Raw genomic sequence first — 21,129 nt, 5'->3', positions numbered from 1 at the left:
ATCTAGTTTCCTGTGCCAGATCTTCTATTGATCCACTGAGGCAGACATGTCAGAAACATTAACTAAAGCACATTTCTGTGAATAAGCAGGACTTTAAATTTTCATCAACAGCTACTTCAGAGGAAATTCTTCAATAAACTGCAACCAAAGGCTCAACTCAGAGGACAAAACACAACCTGTTATAAACAGTGTGACAGCAAACTTTCTCTTGTGTAAAGTTACAAATAGGAGTAATTATCCACAGGAAATTTTATACATCATGGAGTTATATTTGGTCGTGTCGAAATTGTATAGATCCCCTTTGTGATAAGTCTGCTATGAATGCCTCTGAATTATTGTTTTACTTTTACAATCAAACAGCTCACTATGAGCAAACACTCAGCAACAGTGGGAAGGAAAAACTCCCTTCTAAAAGGAAAAAAACTGTGGTAGAACCAGGAAATCTGTCCAAACTGGTTGGGGGTTAGAGCAACAGATGCGAGTCTTCAGAGCATTTGCAGTGTGACTGTCTTTGTGCACACTTTAACCTGATTTAGTTTTCTTACTTGTCAAAATGCACCATGGGTAAAAAAAAAAAAACCAATCTTTGAAATAGTAATGAAAGAGAATCCTCAGCAAAGATTAATTAAACAAGTTTTATTGTTATCAAATTTTACTTTAAGTAAAACATCTTTATTTGATGTCATCAAATAAAGACAGTTTTGAGGGAGCACCTGACCCAGCCCAAGCTCTCTATGAAGACGAGGAAAAACTCCCCAGGGGGCCAGATTGATGGGAAGAAACCTCGGGAAAGCCCATTCAAAGAGAGATCCCCTTTCCTGGGATGGCTGGGGTGGTTACAGGAACTCCAAGAAAGCAAAATTTTGATTTTATTTTTAATTGTCCCATTCTATCTATTCCTGTCCAACAGAAAAAAAGAAAGCAAGTTACTACAATGTATCACACTTGCATGATAAGATGTGAATTGTGTGATTTGTGTGTTTGTGTGTGTTATCTTAGCCAGGGGTGATGCTGGAGCTCCTCCAGTGTTGGGCGCTTCTCCGGGACTTTAGTTAAGCATGCTTCCAAGAAATTCCGGCATTCTGGACAGAAAGAAAAGATAAAAAAGATGAAGATGATAGTCCCAGTTATTCAAGGCATCCGTGAATCTGGAAGTGTGAAGTTTTCTTACTTGTGGACAGACGCTTTTTGATGCTCAGTTTCTTGCTGAGGAACCTCTCGGTATCAAAGTCCCGTGCATGAACCGCTTCATACAGCACCACTCCCATTTGCCACACCGTGGTGGGTCCACACCTGTAGCAGCTCCTCCTGTACCACTCGGGAGGGTGTGAAGAGGAGTACCTAACAAATAGACACAATTGCAATTTCTGCTAAAACAAAAGACACAAATTGTTACATCTGTGAAAAGCAGGAGCAGAATATGTTACCATAGAAGACGCGATACAGAGATCGCTGCTTAACAAAGCAGCTCAGTCCAAAGTCAATGATGCGAACACGAGGCACATCTGAGCCGGTCTCAATCAGAATGTTTTCTCCCTTGATGTCCCGATGAAAGATGTTTTTATCCTCAAGTTCCTTTGCAGCATCAACTAGTTGCTTCAGAATGACCTGGAAAAGATGAAAAAGACAATAATGAGTTAATGCTTTTTTTGCGCCTTGATTGAATGCTGTACAGTCTAAGGTTCTTCCAGTCAACCTACCTTGGCCTTGTCCTCTGGTAAAGTTCTTCCATTTTCTGCTTTGTATTTTTGCAGGTCCACACAGCGGGACAGGTCTCTCCAGCACCAGGATCAGTTCTTTGCCAAGGTTGAACCACTCCAGCAAGGACACAGGTGCTGATGTTCCTACTGACCCTTCTGCTTCACCTGCAAGTTTCAGCATAATGGCCACTTCCACAGAGAGCCTCTTCCCATTTTCATCCTGAAATATTACAAAGTGGATAATGAGGAACGCGCATTCAATCCAGTAATGTAAAACTGATTCAAGTGTTGGACACTTACCGCCACTTTGCAGTAGACTTTATTTCTGGGAATGTGTTTGATGGCAACCTAAAAGACACAGAGCATTGGTGAGCATTTCCTCAGTACGACATAATGAAAGGTGGAAACACAGCACACGTCTCAGCTTACGATATTATACATTATCTGCGTTACTGCCTGTCTTACTACGATCATCTGAACACTTACTGGAAAACGATCTTCTATCCGGTAGCCAGCAAAAACTGCTCCGCAGCCTCCTTCTCCGAGCTGGTGCTCCTCCACGTATCTGGCTTCAAATTCACCTAAACAGACAAACATAAATCTTGTTTTACTACAGCTGTGACACAAATTACTCTCCTCTGTAGCCTAAATGTTCCTTTTGCTCTTTCCCTGAATATAAAACCCAGGCTGCTTGCTACTTACGTTTTTGGTCAGCCACTGATTTTTTATCCTGGTCCACATTCCTTTTTTTTTTCTTGGGTGACTCTCTGTTGTCTCCCGCGGCCTTCCTTTTACCATTTCTTGGACACACTTGTTTGTTGTTCAAGTCTGCAGATGTGGAAAACACCAAAAGCACACCAGCTCACTGGATGATAGACACAAATGTCTCCCAAACACTAAACACCAATATCTTAAACCTAGCAACCACACTTAATCTACCCCTCACTCAACTAATTAGCCTACCTTTACCAGTGTCCAGCGAGGAAGACGCTTGCTCCTTGTCACCACTCATATGGTCGAGAAGTTTAGCCTTCTTTGCTTGGTTCGTTGTGCCCTCTCCATCTTGCACAACCTTGCGCTTCACTCCTTTGACCACATCCGAGCTGGTGGAAGGACCAGCCTGCTCAGCGACCCTCCTCCTTTTATTGGGGTCTTCTTTTCAGGACTGGCCTTTCTTTTAGCAGTCCTGGTCTTACAATCTATAAACGACACCAACACAGTGGTGAAAAAGAGTCCCCGACATCAGGACTGGAAGCATTTTGATGGCAAAGAATTTGAGGAAATTGCTATTGCTTAAATTATCACAAGTTTATTCTGGGATTAAAAAACGGATTAGTGCGAGTCGATACTAGGTCTACTAAGTCTTAGATCTTGATGACACTTGTTGGTCTGTTTTTACTGTTGAGTCCAAGAATAAACTTATTACATTATTTCACCAAAAGACAAAGTGCACCTGCAACCTTTCTTTGATTAGACATGTTGTATTTATGCTCTTTTCAATCAAACACAGGACTGAAACGCTCTAAAAATGATTCACACAGTGTCGACATTTTTAGAATTGTACATTCTGTTTTTGGGGGGATTTTACCAGGATTTTTTTTTTTTTTTTACTTACCTTGATCTGAATCTTTCTTATCTGCTGGAGTCGTGCTTTTTCTTGTTTCCATTTTCTTGGTCATTTCGGAGAGCTTTTAAAATCAAAAATGTCACCGTAATGAGTTGATATTCCTTCAAATGTGCGTCCTTCAAATGCTTGAGGTTTCTAACTGAGTTCTGTAAGTGAGCTTTATAAGTAAACTCTGGAAACTACGGCAACACAACATAGAATCTTGCCTTTAAGTGACATCACTGACTGCCAGTAGTTCAAAGTAGTTTACAGAAAAACAATCTGGCAGACAAAGCCATAATATTTCATATAATTCAATCATTTCATATCAATTAAACAGTTTCTTTCATTGTCTTTTCATCATTTGTATAAAGACCTCATGTATGGATGACAGTATGAAGAGTTTTGGTTGATCACACACTAATAAACACAGTGTCAGCTACATTGTCATCTGATTTAAAGTCTTTATTATTGTACATTCAACTGTCATGGTACTGGGTCATTGACCCAGTGTTTTTTGTGTTTGTTTAATTTATATCCCTTGATTATTCTTATGCAGGGTTTTGGTGTGGCTGAAAATATACACCAAGCATTATCATACACAATACTTTACATTTGTGCTTTACAGCGATAACTTTATTGTCAACCGATGTGAACAATGGACTGGGGGTTGGGGGGGTTATTGGATAGTTTGGTGCAAACAGAATTGTGAGGAACATTTATAATCCACTAACTTTCATTTTTTTCAGTCCAACAGAAATAAAGTTGGTTACTGTACACATTTGTATTTCTTTTTCCCGTAGCCCACACTTTTCCTGATAATTTACTTGACACATTCCACCTTTGCCAAGATATGGCAGGTTTTCATCTAATAGCTCTTTGGGAATCACCTTGCTGGTATAAAAATGGTATTTTTCCTCTTGAACTTTTTAATTTTTATCATTTTTCATAAATTCAAAAAAAAATGACAACAAATGATGTTTTGTCACAAGCTCCCAGTAAAATTTTCTGTTATGTGTAGAAAACAGTTGTTCATCTCTTGTGTTAGGTGCCGTTTTATGTTTCAATGATTCACAGAGACCTCATTAACACAATCATCTCCTGGCACAGCCCCTTGAGCTCACTGCAAGACCCCTGCCACACATCCCCACCGCCCGACTGAGGCTGGGGTCGCATCCTGCCGAACCTACCCCCCTGTGGTCTGAGCGGAGGGTGAATGAGCATCCCACGAGGTAATAGCGTAGTGAATCAACTGCCCACAAGATCGCCAGACACTCCTTCTCCATGGTGCTGTACCACGTTTCTCGGTGGGTCAGCTTCTTGCGGATGTACACTCGGGTGGTCGACCCCCTTACCTGCTGGGACAAAACGGCAGCCCTCTCTTTGAGGTGTCGGGTCTGCAGAATGAAAGGGAGTGAAAAGTTAGGTGTGTGTAACACCGGCTTCCTATAGAGAGCTTTTTTTACCTGTGCAAATGCTGCCTGGCCAGCGTTCCATCCACTGGACCAGATCTGGGCGCGATCTTCAGGTGAGATCAGCCGACGGGCTCGTCAGGGCAGGATCCAATGGCTGCCATCTTCTCCGCCTGCGAACGCATCTGACTGCCCCCAAGTGGTACTCAAAATACTGTACCTCCCTCCATCCAACTGCACACTTCTTCAGGTTGGCCGTGAGCCCGCCTGCCTCAGGGTCTCAAGGACCGCAGCCTCACACTTGACATGCTCCACCCAGATGTGATCACTGTGGATGATAACATCATCAAGGTAGTTGGCAGATTATGCAGCATGAGGACGCAGCACCTAATGCATGAGGCAATCTGTTAGCTGTTTGACAAGTACTCTTTCAAGAATTTTTGATATGAAAGGAAAGAGATTGGCATATAATTAGCTAAGGCCGCTTGCTCTAGAGATGGCTATTTAGGTTTAACTACTGCCAGCTTGAAGGCTTGCAGTACATAGCCGATTATTAGAGATAGGTTGATCATATTTAAGATTAAAGCATTAATTAATGGCAGGACCTCTTTATAGAAAGTTTTGTAGGAATGGGATCTAAAAGACACGTTGATCGTTTGGAGGAAATAAATACTGAAGTTAACTCAGAAAGATCAATTGGAGAAAAAGAGTCCATATAATTATCAGTGATGTTAAGAGTACTCATATATATTGTTGCATTTGTGAGATGGTCTGAAGAGAAACCTATGTTGGTTCTTATTTCCTTCAATCAGTCAATAATAAGATGTTCTAGCTTTACGGAGGGCTTTTTTATAGAGCAGCAAATTGGCTTTCCAGACTATACGATGATCTTCTAAATGAGTGAGATTCAAATTCCTCACCAGCTTACGAGTTATCTGCTTTAAAGTGAAAATTTGAGAATTATACTAGGGAGTCAAGTGCTTGCAAGATGCATGCAATATATATTCATTCACACTGTTCCAAGTTAACGCCGATCAAATATATGATCAAAAATATGTCATGTCTTAAACACAAGTGGTACGAGTGTTTCCATACATACACAACTGGGCAAGTACTAAGCTATTCTACAGTGTTATTAAGATAAAATGAAGACTGATTGTTCAAGATATTGTATGTGAGGAGCGGGTTTTTCAAATTTGATTCTGAATTTAACAGGGAGCCGATGAGGAGAAGTCAGTAATAGAGAAATATGCTCTCTCTTGTAGAGTACCTGTCAGTACTCTACAGCACTTTGGAACAACTGAAGGCTTTTCGGGGAGTTTTTAGGATATCTTGATCATAACTAATTGCCTTAGTCCACCCTAGAAGTAATAAGTGCATGAACTAGTTTTTGCTATCCAGAGTAAGCATCTGACTAGAAACCCCATTTCTACTATTTTCAGGGCCGAGTACAATAACCTCAGTTTTATCTGAATTTAGAAGCAGAAAGGCCATCCAGGTCTTTAAGACATTCCTGCAGTGTAACTAATTGGTCTGTGTTATCTGGCTTCATGGATACAGTAAATAAAGTTGGGTGTCATCTGCATAGCAGTGAAAATGTATGCTATGCCTTCTAATGATACTGCCTAAGGCAAGCATTAGGGCTGCCACGATTAGTCGACTAGTCACGATTACGTCGACTATCAAAATCGTCGACGACTAATTTAATAGTCGACACGTCGTTTGAAGCTTTGTAAGATCACAAAAGACGCAGGAATTAGGAGGATTTAAGAGTGTAATAACGGACTGAAACAGAAGATGGCAGCACTGCATGCACAGGGATGCCAGCTGCCGTTAAACCCCGAAGAAGAAACTCCCAGAATTCATAGCGCGACCCATCGCGGCCCTCCTCAGTTTCCAACAATGGCGGAAGCTAGTTAGTTTTAATGTTACTCTTATTATTCTTTCTGGGTCACAAAATAAACGTTTAACATATTTTCAGGCGGGAATATAGCTGTGTAAACTTCAAATATCCGCTCAGTTTATCAAAACACCACATATTTTCAAAAGCGCTCCGACGTTTTCGGAGATGTCTGTTACCCACTAGCTCGATAGCTAGCTGGGGTTGAAGGCTCACTAGAGCTGGTGAGAACACCGGACTCCCGGCAAATCGTTTTCAAACCCACCGCCGTCTTTCGCTACTCAGGTTAAACATGATATATTAGTCACTTAGATAACTTAAAAATGTTATTGTTTGGCTTTATTCAGTATTTTATTTGTTCCTGAGTAAATCGGTTTGGCTGAGATGAAAGTTATAGTTTTTACACAGCTGAATAAACGTCAAGCAGACGAGTGATTATCAGAAGTGTGAGATGCTTGAGAATATACTCCGGTGTCCTGTTATATTTTAGATAGCAAGGAGCAGACAGCTGCGTTTATTAAACTCCACCGAAACAATCTGCAAATTTCAATTCAATAAACTATCATCTTGTCTTTATTTTTAGTTAGCACATACCTTAAACACTTAAAGCTGTAAGATAATGATAGTTATATAAGAGCAGATGCATGCTGGTGCAATAAGCTGTATGTTTTACGTTCAATGGATGCATGATCTGATTAGTCGACTAATCGCAAAAATAATCGGTGACTAGTCGACTATCAAAATAATCGTTTGTGGCAGCCCTAGCAAGCATGTATATATATGTAAACAGAATTGAGTACTGGACCCTGTGGAACGTGCATGCTCTAATCACTGTAATAAAATGTTATGATCAACAGTAACAAACGTTGGACTGAGGTCTAGCAGGACAAGTACAGAGATGTTCTTCAGTTGGAGCTAGTTCCTGCGGATTTTCTGTGTGTGTGCGCCTTCTTCAGTTCTCTGAAGAAGTTCTGAACTGAAACTTACATGGAGTAAGATGGACGGCATCGCGTCTGTCAACTTTGCCAGTCTTGTCTTGGCTGATGCTAGCTCTGTTCCTTTTTATAATTTCTCAAGATGTCCTAGGTCTCCATGTTCGCCAGTTGCTATTAGAAATCAAAGCATCTTACAATCTAGCTCTTAAACAAACGGTGACAGGAGAAGGTTATGGACTTCCTCCATTACTTTCTGAGATGCCTGTTCCAGCTGTGCCGCCACCCTCACGCCACACCATGGAAGAAGCGCCCAAGGAAACAGGGAAGGTGAGTTGGTAAACTCGTCAGAGTCAGGGCTTATCTTCGTGCTTCTCGTGGAACTACAGGACCAGCGGACTACACCCCTAGATGGATCCTGCCTGTTGTCCCTAGAGCTCCCACGACATTTGATCTGCTGCTCCCAGTACTCTACTTCCCTAAGTGGCCTCAGACCCGTGGATGTGGCGTGGATTACAGTAACCTTTGCACATTTACCCAAGCTGGTACCTCAGACATTAAGGTCTGCACCCATCAAACCCATGCAGCATCTTGCTGGACTCACCTGGATTACACTATAGCTTGAAATAACGTTCGAGGACAGGACTGAAAATAATTTAAAAAGCAGGCAATGTCTAAAGAACCGACCTTCATAATATATAAAAATAGAGAGAAATTATCAGTCCCTCGAGACTTTTGCACCAAGAGTTTAAAGAAATGTAAAGAAATAATGAAAATATTAGGCTGCAACCTAAAAGAAAAAATGAAGGAGGTCCTCATAATTCAAACAGAGGTCTGAAGAAGTAACAACCCAGCAAACAATAAGTTAAATGAAAAATTATTTCCCAGACTGGTAGAACTTAATCTCCACATCTGGTTTGGAAACTATGAGGAAGCTCATGTGCAAGAATATTATTATTATTTTTTTGTATTATTTTTTAAATTTATTTTTCTTTTAAATTATATCTATTTGTTAGATTGGATTCGATGTGCTTTATATTATCAAAGATTTTTTGAAGAAAGCGTCATCTCTTTGGGACACTGCAATCTGGTTGTTGAGAGATGACATAAGAAATCATCTCAGTTGTTCTCCTGACTAAAGTTTGGTCTGTTTACACCATCTTTTTCCTGCCATGCGATTCCATTTGTCCCTAACCATCAGGAACCCTCATTTGAACTTTTATTGAGAGGAAAAAAGTTAACCACACAGAGTTCGAGTAGCAGACACATCTCTACGTCAACTGTTCAGAGGACAATCCTTGAATCAGGCCTTCATGGTCAAATAGCTGCAAAGAAACCACTACTAAGGAAAAGCAACAAGCAGAAGAGATTGGTTTGGGCCAAGAAGCACAAGGAATGAACATTAGACCAGTGGAAATCTGTGCTTTGGTCTGATAAGTCCGAATTTGAGATCCTTGGTTCCACCTGCCGTGTCTTTGTGCGATGCAGAAAAGGTGAACGGATGGTCTCTACATACATGGTTTCCACTGTGAAGCCATGGAGGAGGTGTGATCAACGTGTGTCAAGTGCTTTGCTGATGACACTGTTGGGAATTTATTCAAAGTTTAATGACACTGAACAGTAACATGCGGGGCGAGGGGCTTGAGCACCTGCCCCTTTCCTGATGGGTGCCCCAAATGCCCTTTTTCTGAGGCAAATTTTTATTTATTTTTTTTATTTTTATTATTTTTTTTAATGTGTGCGTGCCCGTGGAGTCCTGCCTGTGCCCCTCAACAATAACATTTAACTATTAATCACAGTTTTGCGAAATAAAAGGATCTGGCTTGCATCAGTCACATGACTACCATTAACCAATGATCGCCCTTGACGGAAGAGCGCGCTGGTTATGAACTGGGAACGAGCACGCGCATTTTTTGCCGTCTGAGCCGTCGGAGAAACACAGGTTAATTGGGAGAGGTAGACTGATGCAACAAAACCCAGTAAGTAATAGTAAGTAGCGTAATCTGTAGTCTACAGCACACAGCAGTATTAGGCTATTATGTATACGTTAGTAAACTGTCTTGTGACAACTGACAAACTGAAACAAATGAGCGTGTTGTGTGTGTAACAGCGCGAAAAACATTACCTGTCCTTTTATTAACTGCTCGTCATTAGCTGCTAGCTAACTGGGTAAGGGTGTCATGGGTCTGTAGCTCTGTCCACCGTTTTAGTTTTAAAGTAATGTTTAGTTTAGTTTTAAAGTAGGTTAGAGGGCTTTTCCCTGCCTTTCTGGGGGGCCTGTATTTAATCTAATATGCATATCCACATAATTATGGATTATTATAATTACGATATTATATAAAACACAGTTTTAAAGAAAATACATTAAGAAACAGATTATATTAGATTTAACATTATTATATATAGAATATAACATTATCCAGACATGCCCTGTAAGGATATGAGGAGGAAACAGTGACAAAAGGAGCAGTGTGAGGTTGCTAAGGGCAGTGGATCCCTCACCAGCATCCATTTATTTCTCAGTTTTGTTGCCTTATGGTTGGTTGCATTTTATTATTATCTCATAACACTTGTTTAATCAGCTACCATCTCTCCTATGGACTTTTTACAGTCTACAGTCCCAGATTAACAGAGCTCTTCCCTCCGGCACTATCAGCAGCAGCAACCCCTCAACAGTGCCATTGTACCGCATCAGGTAACACATAGGCTACGTTTGCTTTGTGTTGTCCCCACCTGATGACAGTGATATGGTATGATGCAATTCAATATTAGATACTTAAAGAATGTGTGTTGTTGTTCTTCAGCCTGGTTCTATGTGCCCTTTCAAACTTTGAGCACCCACCCTTTAAACATCTCTGCACGGCACTGACACTGAACCAGTATGGCTACCATAGCTTTTGACTGGACTCCTACCCTTCTTTCATCATCTAGTTTCCTGTGCCAGATCTTCTATTGATCCACTGAGGCAGACATGTCAGAAACATTAACTAAAGCACATTTCTGTGAATAAGCAGGACTTTAAATTTTCATCAACAGCTACTTCAGAGGAAATTCTTCAATAAACTGCAACCAAAGGCTCAACTCAGAGGACAAAACACAACCTGTTATAAACAGTGTGACAGCAAACTTTCTCTTGTGTAAAGTTACAAATAGGAGTAATTATCCACAGGAAATTTTATACATCATGGAGTTATATTTGGTCGTGTCGAAATTGTATAGATCCCCTTTGTGATAAGTCTGCTATGAATGCCTCTGAATTATTGTTTTACTTTTACAATCAAACAGCCCACTATGAGCAAACACTCAGCAACAGTGGGAAGGAAAAACTCCCTTCTAAAAGGAAAAAAAACTGTGGTAGAACCAGGAAATCTGTCCAAACTGGTTGGGGGTTAGAGCAACAGATGCGAGTCTTCAGAGCATTTGCAGTGTGACTGTCTTTGTGCACACTTTAACCTGATTTAGTTTTCTTACTTGTCAAAATGCACCATGGGTAAAAAAAAAAAAAAACAATCTTTGAAATAGTAATGAAAGAGAATCCTCAGCAAAGATTAATTAAACAAGTTTTATTGTTATCAAATTTTACTTTAAGTAAAACATCTTTATTTGATGTCATCAAATAAAGACAGTTTTGAGGGAGCACCTGACCCAACCCAAGCTCTCTATGAAGACGAGGAAAAACTCCCCAGGGGGCCAGATTGATGGGAAGAAACCTCGGGAAAGCCCATTCAAAGAGAGATCCCCTTTCCTGGGATGGCTGGGGTGGTTACAGGAACTCCAAGAAAGCAAAATTTTGATTTTATTTTTAATTGTCCCATTCTATCTATTCCTGTCCAACAGAAAAAAGAAAGCAAGTTACTACAATGTATCACACTTGCATGATAAGATGTGAATTGTGTGTTTGTGTGTGTTATCTTAGCCAGGGGTGATGCTGGAGCTCCTCCAGTGTTGGGCGCTTCTCCGGGACTTTAGTTAAGCATGCTTCCAAGAAATTCCGGCATTCTGGACAGAAAGAAAAGATAAAAAAGATGAAGATGATAGTTCTAGTGATCCAAGGCATCCGTGAATCTGGAAGTGTGAAGTTTTCTTACTTGTGGACAGACGCTTTTTGATGCTCAGTGTGTTGCTGAGGAACCTCTCGGTATCAAAGTCCCGTGCATGAACCGCTTCATACAGCACCACTCCCATTTGCCACACCGTGGTGGGTCCACACCTGTAGCAGCTCCTCCTGTACCACTCGGGAGGGGTGTGAAGAGGAGTACCTAACAAACAGACACAATTGCAATTTCTGCTAAAACAAAAGACACAAATTGTTACATCTGTGAAAAGCAGGAGCAGAATATGTTACCATAGAAGACGCGATACAGAGATCGCTGCTTAACAAAGCAGCTCAGTCCAAAGTCAATGATGCGAACACGAGGCACATCTGAGCCGGTCTCAATCAGAATGTTTTCTCCCTTGATGTCCCGATGAAAGATGTTTTTATCCTCAAGTTCCTTTGCAGCATCAACTAGTTGCTTCAGAATGACCTGGAAAAGATGAAAAAGACAATAATGAGTTAATGCTTTTTTGCGCCTTGATTGAATGCTGTACAGTCTAAGGTTCTTCCAGTCAACCTACCTTGGCCTTGTCCTCTGGTAAAGTTCTTCCATTTTCTGCTTTGTATTTTTGCAGGTCCACAGCGGGGACAGGTCTCTCCAGCACCAGGATCAGTTCTTTGCCAAGGTTGAACCACTCCAGCAAGGACACAGGTGCTGATGTTCCTACTGACCCTTCTGCTTCACCTGCAAGTTTCAGCATAATGGCCACTTCCACAGAGAGCCTCTTCCCATTTTCATCCTGAAATATTACAAAGTGGATAATGAGGAACGCCGCATTCAATCCAGTAATGTAAAACTGATTCAAGTGTTGGACACTTACCGCCACTTTGCAGTAGACTTTATTTCTGGGAATGTGTTTGATGGCAACCTAAAAGACACAGAGCATTGGTGAGCATTTCCTCAGTACGACATAATGAAAGGTGGAAACACAGCACACGTCTCAGCTTACGATATTATACATTATCTGCGTTACTGCCTGTCTTACTACGATCATCTGAACACTTACTGGAAAACGATCTTCTATCCGGTAGCCAGCAAAAACTGCTCCGCAGCCTCCTTCTCCGAGCTGGTGCTCCTCCACGTATCTGGCTTCAAATTCACCTAAACAGACAAACATAAATCTTGTTTTACTACAGCTGTGACACAAATTACTTTCTTCTGTAGCCTAAATGTTCCTTTTGCTCTTTCCTGAATATAAAACCCAGGCTGCTTGCTACTTACGTTTTTGGTCAGCCACTGATTTTTTATCCTGGTCCACATTCCTTTTTTTTTTTTTTTCTTGGGTGACTCTCTGTTGTCTCCCTTGGCCTTCCTTTACCATTTCTTGGACACACTTGTTTGTTGTTCAAGTCTGCAGATGTGGAAAACACCAAAAGCACACCAGCTCACTGGATGATAGACTCAAATGTCTCCCAAACACTAAACACCAATATCTTAAACCTAGCAACCACACTTAATCTACCCCTCACTCAACTAATTAGCCTACCTTTACCAGTGTCCAGCGAGGAAGACGCTTGCTCCTTGTCACCACTCATATGGTCGAGAAGTTTAGCCTTCTTTGCTTGGTTCGTTGTGCCCTCTCCATCTTGCACAACCTTGCGCTTCACTCCTTTGACCACATCCGAGCTGGTGGAAGGACCAGCCTGCTCAGCGACCCTCCTCCTTTTTATTGGGGTCTTCTTTTCAGGACTGGCCTTTCTTTTAGCAGTCCTGGTCTTACAATCTATAAACGACACCAACACAGTGGTGAAAAAGAGTCCCCGACATCAGGACTGGAAGCATTTTGATGGCAAAGAATTTGAGGAAACTGCTATTGCTTAAATTATCACAAGTTTATTCTGGGATTAAAAAACGGATTAGTGCGAGTCGATACTAGGTCTACTAAGTCTTAGATCTTGATGACACTTGTTGGTCTGTTTTTACTGTTGAGTCCAAGAATAAACTTATTACATTATTTCACCAAAAGACAAAGTGCACCTGCAACCTTTCTTTGATTAGACATGTTGTATTTATGCTCTTTTCAATCAAACACAGGACTGAAACGCTCTAAAAATGATTCACACAGTGTCGACATTTTTAGAATTGTACATTCTGTTTTTGGGGGGATTTTACCAGGATTTTTTTTTTTTTTTACTTACCTTGATCTGAATCTTTCTTATCTGCTGGAGTCGTGCTTTTTCTTGTTTCCATTTTCTTGGTCATTTCGGAGAGCTTTTAAAATCAAAAATGTCACCGTAATGAGTTGATATTCCTTCAAATGTGCGTCCTTCAAATGCTTGAGGTTTCTAACTGAGTTCTGTAAGTGAGCTTTATAAGTAAACTCTGGAAACTACGGCAACACAACATAGAATCTTGCCTTTAAGTGACATCACTGACTGCCAGTAGTTCAAAGTAGTTTACAGAAAAACAATCTGGCAGACAAAGCCATAATATTTCATATAATTCAATCATTTCATATCAATTAAACAGTTTCTTTCATTGTCTTTTCATCATTTGTATAAAGACCTCATGTATGGATGTGTTATGAGATTCTATGTTTTTATGTGTTTTATTCTTTGTTTTATTATCTTTTAATATTCAAGCATATTGTAAAGTGTTTATATATTTCACAGAATTTGCTGTACTTTCCCATGTCACAAGATTCGATGTATTGCTCCATTGTCATGCAACCCGACAGTGAACTCTGCAATACATATAGTTTAAGCAGGAAACAGATGCGGGTCACCCAGACTACAATAGAAAACGGATGAGGCACCTAAACCACAACAGGAAAACAGATGCGCGACTCCCTAACCACAAAAGATTAAGTCAGCGCCACGTCTTTTAGAAAGAAGCAGACACACACGCACATATACAACTGTTGGTCTAAAGGAATTTGTAAAAGAGGAAATGTGACGTATTTGCATACACGATGTAAACTATAAATAAAGAGCCATCGCCTGCACTCGGTGTGGGTCTCGCCAGAGTCCTCACCCGTGCGTGGGTCTCACCAGAGTCCTCACCCGTGCGCGGGGTCTCGCCAGAGGCCTCACGCATGCACGTTGCTGTTATTATATTCTAACTGTCTGAGTGTCTTTATTCAACCTGAAGAATGTCTTATTAAAAATAAACTCTTGACATTTAATTGGTCCTTCGAGCCGGATGTAGGACATCGAATTATAACTAATTTTATGCTCCAACGGAGTGACCTCGTCGTTTCCTGACATCGTGGAGAGCCCGCGCTGAAGTCTGTCGACAGCCTCTTTCCTATGAAGGAGAAAAGACCAACTACGTGAATTCGGGGTTGGCCAGCGTTCTTAGTAAGAGGTCCACGATCCTGGGGAACGAGGAGGAATCTCTGACCGGCACTTATATCATCATAACCAGGTGAATATTAACACTCAAAGACACATCGCAAATAATCGTCTTTTAGATTGACACTTTTCTAAGGGAAAAACTCGTCCTGTAGGGACTGGCAGTTTAAAAAAAGACTCGCTTGTAAGACGAAACTGGCAGTCCAGAAGAGACTCGTTTCGCAATAAAAAAAAGCTGGTAGTCTAAAAGACTCGCTTGTAAGACGAAACTGGCAGTCCAGAAGAGACTCGTTTCGCAATTAAAAGCTGAAGGTAGTCGACAAAATTTACTCCGGGAGTAAATGGGAAAAGGAAAGTGTCAATTAAAATAGGATTACACTACCGCGTATGTGAATTGTTTGTATTTAAAAAGAGGAAGTGAGTGTCATTTGAAGAGGGACAGTAGGACCCTACACCACTTCTATTGTTTTCCTGTGTCGACTGAAATACTGGTGAGGAAGGGAAAAGGTTGCGCTTCGCGCATAAAATTAAGGCCACCCTTGACATTAGGACAAGGGTAGAAGGCTGCCTTAATAACCTCCCTAAACTCTAATACCAGAGAAGGTCACACAGTTCTGTTTGTAGTATTAATAACACAAAATCAAAATGGGAAATAAAACAACAAAACTCACTGCTGACGAGCAGTGGCTAGAAAAGAAATGTCCAGGCGCCGGACAAATTGGTGCATATAGATGGAGAAATCCAAAGAAAACCTAAATGTCCCACGTGGGAGGAAAATGCATTAACTAAATTATAAGAAACCTTCCAAGCAGAAATAAATACTGAAAAGGAAGCTAAAAAGAAATCAAAACATACACAAGAGTTGTAATATTTTAAAGCATGGAAAGAGGAATGAAGTGGAATAAACAAAAGGTTAAATTAAGGTTAACTTAAATTAAAGCAATGAAACAAAATTGGGAAGACAACCAAGCTGAATGAATAGAATGCGTGAAACCAGATAATTCACACAAAATATATCAAATAAAAAGAGAGATGCATAAGGTACATTACGGCTGTGTCATTGTTCAGCCAAGGAAAATGTCTCCAGCTTGGGAAGGTGTGAAACTGCAGGTCACATCGGCCTTTGATGGATACATAATAAAATATAAACTAATATACTATTGTATATTAGTAGTAAAGTAGTGTATTGTGATATACTATTGCTATTATAAAAAGGAAAAACAATACAATGATAACATTAATAATGACATACTATTAATAGGAAGAGGCACCTCAGTCAGTTATGATGCGAGGTGGAAGATTGTCAAAAGTAGTCTGATTCAAGCTTAAGGTTTGCTCAAACTCAGTACAATGATATAGGAGATGAAGAAAATAAGGAAATAACTACACTAATCAGGTGCATAGACACTTGACCTGCTTGTAAACCTGTCATCTTAGATGAGACTTTGTTAAGATGAAGAGCAAACCTATACTAACAACTAATGAGCCAAACCCTGTATACAACAGCTAAAGCTACAGGTTTGAGAAGCTGAATAAGATGAATTAAATATGTGGACACTACCAAGCTGATGAGCAAGTTACACATTTTATTTGTTTTTAGAGCAGAAGCTGCATATTAAAGGTCACACATGCAGCTGTCTGTGAGCTCATTTTTTTCCTCACACTTCTGCTCTGTTTCTGGCAGCAGCTTTTTCTTTTTCTTTTTGTGTCCTTGATGATGATAAAGTCCAGAGCCAGCTGAGAGCTGGGTTATCTGTTTTGTTTTATGTGACAAGGCTGAGAGATTAAAACTTAGTTTCTTGTTTTGAAAAAAAAAAGGAAAAAAAGAGAGGTTTTGTGTTTCTCAGCCAAGAACAACTACAATTTCATTTTCTGTTTTGAGACAGGATAATAATAATAATAATAATAATAATAATAATAATAATAATAATAAAACAAAGAGTGATGTTTTGTTTAAGTGTTGAAGCAGGCTAATACTGCAACATACCGTCTAGTGCATGATCTGCGAGCAATATATGAAATCATCTTATTTATCTTTAAATAAACTCCAATTATGGAGACCTGAAGTCACATGCTTAGGGCACACCCTCAGGTGAAGGCAGAAAGCTACTAAACAAAGAAAAGAAGCCATACAAAATGCACCACAGCCACAAAACTAAGTATTCACATTCTTTCTGACTCTTTGTGAGCCTGAGTTATGACCTTGGCTCCCTGTTTTTCTGCTTCCACCAAGGGTGGGGTGACGCTCCCGTGGCTCTTTACTATCACAAAAAAAAAAAAGAGAGGCCTCTGCTCTCTGAACACAATACTCTTTTAAATCGGCAGTATGAAATGTCATGAAACAGTGTAACTCACTCACAGTAAATCAGCAGTGAATCAGCAGTATAGGATAATACAAACCTATCTAATAAATCTAATGATTTTCACATTCTTTTAACTAAGAAGTATGATGTGGCCTCCAGCAGTATTATGATTCACTCATTTTGATTACAGGTATAATGTAATATATGACAGCATAATAATCTCACAAGTGCTACAAGCACATTTGCCTTTCTTAACACACGCGAGGCAACTGTTAAGAAAATGGCCTTTTGGGTGAGACAGTCCCAGAGGCCCTGCATGCAAGCGTACTAACACACATACATGCAATGAAGAGCAGCTTACACTAGAGCACACACTATATGTGCGCCTCTATATCTCACATTGGTGTTAAAACAGGAAAACCTTAATAGTTTTGTTATCAACTGCTGATTTTACCCACTACTGACATTTAACTCTCCAGCTTGCAGGACAATAGGTGAAACGTTTGTGAAAACAAAGAAGGAAAAATAAAAACACAGAGAGAGTCTGGTATGACCAAGCAGTGATCAGACAATAAATTTAGTTGGTAATACAATAAATTGTGAGATGCTTTCTCCTTGATTGATGCAACACAAGTAATTTACTGTATGGAGGAAATTCTCTTTTGTGATAATCTTTTGAACGTGCATTTCTGTTGACCTGTCAATTTAGCGCATTATAAGCTGATATGCAAATTAGTTGATTGATATTAGATTTGAAAAATAACTGTATTATAAAAAAAGTGAATAAGATGTAACAACAGTTGAAATTAGTTTTTAGTGTGTGGAGAAGGTTTTATCATGGCACACATCTGTTTACACGGGAGGAAACTCCTCATGTGATGCGACATTTAGCAGTTTGCAAGTGTGCAGCACATCAGAAGAATGACTATGAAATTACAAAGGGAAACAATTTTATTGACAAAGGATGAACAAAAAGCAGCTCCCACAGCTGAGTAAAAGAAATGGCTGAAATGCGGAGCGCAACTAAAAGACGACTTGATGATTTGTGAAGGAAAACCAATACTTCCAAAATCTCTACACAAAACAGCAGCCTTAGTGACACATGGAGTTACCCTCCATGCGTCAACAGGAGGGATAAGAGATATAATCTCCAAAACACACTCTAAATTTCGAAACTTCAGCAAAATGCTTATGTAACCATTTTATTCCAACATATAGCATCCCCACTCTGATAAGATCAGATAATGGGACACACTTTGTCAATGAGGTAATCAGCAAAGTCTCTGAAGCACTAGGGTTCAACATCAAATATCACTGTGCTTACCATCCTCAAAGTGCCGGCCTAGCGGAAAGAACTAACGGCACAGAGACTTAGAAAATGCATGGAAGAAACAGGAAGACCGTGGCCAGAGTGTATAGGCCTAGTAAAAATGTGGATGAGATTAACCCAATGCTCGCAGAAACTGACACCATTTGAAATTGTACATGGTAGACCTTTTCCTCTGCTCATCACCAGTGAACCAATAGACAAGTCAGTCAGAGAAACAACCCTAGCAGAATGGATGACAAAACTGCTAGAGAACAAAGAAATAGTTCTGAGCAACCAACTGCCGAATGATTCTTCTCCAGTCTCTTCCAGGTTGAAACCAGGCGACTGGATCCTGATCAAGGTACTCCAGAGGAAAAACTGGAGCTCTCCGAGGTGGGAGGGCCCTTTTCAGGTCCTGCTAACGACGCCAACAGCGTGCAAGATCGCTGAAAGACCTTCGTGGATCCACCAGAGCCACGCCAAAAAGAAATACAAGGGGACACAAGCCCAGACGCCAGTCCACCTATCATCTAGTGATCTGTGAGTGGAGGAGAGGGCAGATTGGGTATACCCCGCCCTCTTGACTTCTCGCTTTCAGTCAACACACTAGGTGATCTGGTGAACTTGGTCGACCTGAAGAAACCCCATTGTAGCCCGAGCACCGACCTAGCCCCACCTGCCCGGTAGAGTAAAGGAAGATCAGTCCAACCTGCAAAACCAGAAGAGCAACCCATCACTCAAATGGAGAGGACCCAGTCCCCAACAGGACTCGACGACGATGCTGGTCAGAGGAATGCCAACTAATGCATAATTATGTACCCCATAACAAAACTGAAATGGCATTCTTTGTAAACCTACTACAAACTCTAGAAACAGTAATAAATACAAGTCTGCGTGCATGTGCTCCAAAAGGTTACTCGTCCACAACAAATGACTCAGACCCATGTAATGGGCAGACACAATCAAAGTATTAGCAGCCACTTTATGCAGTATTCTAGTGATGTTGGCCATTATTGTTTGTTGTATTGTACCATGTTTCAAAGCTTTGATTAAGAAAGTTGCTAAAGACACTGCAACCGGAATCTTCCTGGCACAAGCTTATAGTCCCATAGCAACTGAAGAAGAAGAAGACTGTGTGTAAGAATTTCTTGCACTTAACATGACGTAGCAATTGAAAATGTGCAAACAAGTGATTGTCTACTGAAGCCTATGAAGTATGAGTGAAATATATTAACAACAGGAGGGAATGTTATGAGATTCTATGTTTTATGTGTTTTATTCTTTGTTTTATTATCTTTTAATATTCAAGCATATTGTAAAGTGTTTATATATTTCACAGAATTTGCTGTACTTTCCCATGTCACAAGATTCGATGTATTGCTCCATTGTCATGCAACCCGACAGTGAACTCTGCAATACATATAGTTTAAGCAGGAAACAGATGCGGGTCACCCAGACTACAATAGAAAACGGATGAGGCACCTAAACCACAACAGGAAAACAGATGCGCGACTCCCTAACCACAAAAGATTAAGTCAGCGCCACGTCTTTTAGAAAGAAGCAGACACACACGCACATATACAACTGTTGGTCTAAAGGAATTTGTAAAAGAGGAAATGTGACGTATTTGCATACACGATGTAAACTATAAATAAAGAGCCATCGCCTGCACTCGGTGTGGGTCTCGCCAGAGTCCTCACCCGTGCGTGGGTCTCACCAGAGTCCTCACCCGTGCGCGGGGTCTCGCCAGAGGCCTCACGCATGCACGTTGCTGTTATTATATTCTAACTGTCTGAGTGTCTTTATTCAACCTGAAGAATGTCTTATTAAGAATACACTCTTGACAGGATGACAGTATGAAGAGTTTTGGTTGATCACACACTAATAAACACAGTGTCAGCTACATTGTCATCTGATTTAAAGTCTTTATTATTGTACATTCAACTGTCATGGTACTGGGTCATTGACCCAGTGTTTTTTGTGTTTGTTTAATTTATATCCCTTGATTATTCTTATGCAGGGTTTTGGTGTGGCTGAAAATATACACCAAGCATTATCATACACAATACTTTACATTTGTGCTTTACAGCGATAACTTTATTGTCAACCGATGTGAACAATGGACTGGGGGTTGGGGGGGCGGGGTTATTGGATAGTTTGGTGCAAACAGAATTGTGAGGAACATTTATAATCCACTAACTTTCATTTTTTTCAGTCCAACAGAAATAAAGTTGGTTACTGTACACATTTGTATTTCTTTTTCCCGTAGCCCACACTTTTCCTGATAATTTACTTGACACATTCCACCTTTGCCAAGATATGGCAGGTTTTCATCTAATAGCTCTTTGGGAATCACCTTGCTGGTATAAAAATGGTATTTTTCCTCTTGAACTTTTTAATTTTTATCATTTTTCATAAATTCAAGAAAAAAAATGACAACAAATGATGTTTTGTCACAAGCTCCCAGTAAAATTTTCTGTTATGTGTAGAAAACAGTTGTTCATCTCTTGTGTTAGGTGCCGTTTTTATGTTTCAATGATTCACAGAGACCTCATTAACACAATCATCTCCTGGCAC

The 21,129-nt window shown here is 40.3% G+C and overlaps 2 protein-coding genes across 2 annotated transcripts; both read right to left on the bottom strand.

Annotated features, from left to right (window-relative positions):
• Nucleotides 1–990: 990 nt before the first annotated feature.
• On the bottom strand, nt 991–4,177 carry LOC120433995 (serine/threonine-protein kinase pim-1-like). The gene is made up of 9 exons (XM_039601338.1): nt 3,316–4,177; nt 2,664–2,899; nt 2,403–2,528; nt 2,187–2,281; nt 2,001–2,048; nt 1,753–1,920; nt 1,445–1,608; nt 1,172–1,341; nt 991–1,082 (listed from the first exon to the last, which is right to left on the bottom strand). The coding sequence occupies exons 2-9, from the start codon at nt 2,710–2,712 to the stop codon at nt 991–993; spliced, it is 912 nt and encodes a 303-aa protein (XP_039457272.1). The 5' UTR covers nt 2,713–2,899; nt 3,316–4,177.
• A 6,994-nt stretch (nt 4,178–11,171) lies between these two features.
• Nucleotides 11,172–20,683, bottom strand: LOC120433994 (serine/threonine-protein kinase pim-1-like). The gene is made up of 11 exons (XM_039601337.1): nt 20,364–20,683; nt 13,786–14,731; nt 13,134–13,370; nt 12,966–12,998; nt 12,869–12,934; nt 12,654–12,748; nt 12,468–12,515; nt 12,168–12,386; nt 11,896–12,076; nt 11,639–11,809; nt 11,172–11,549 (listed from the first exon to the last, which is right to left on the bottom strand). Exons 2-11 carry the CDS (start codon nt 13,847–13,849, stop codon nt 11,458–11,460), a joined length of 1,206 nt encoding a protein of 401 aa, XP_039457271.1. The 5' UTR covers nt 13,850–14,731; nt 20,364–20,683; the 3' UTR covers nt 11,172–11,457.
• Nucleotides 20,684–21,129: the final 446 nt, after the last annotated feature.

Source organism: Oreochromis aureus, linkage group 17, assembly GCF_013358895.1.
Source record: "Oreochromis aureus strain Israel breed Guangdong linkage group 17, ZZ_aureus, whole genome shotgun sequence".
In the NCBI taxonomy this organism is placed as follows: domain Eukaryota; kingdom Metazoa; phylum Chordata; class Actinopteri; order Cichliformes; family Cichlidae; genus Oreochromis; species Oreochromis aureus.
This window is presented reverse-complemented; position numbering and strand designations above follow the sequence as displayed.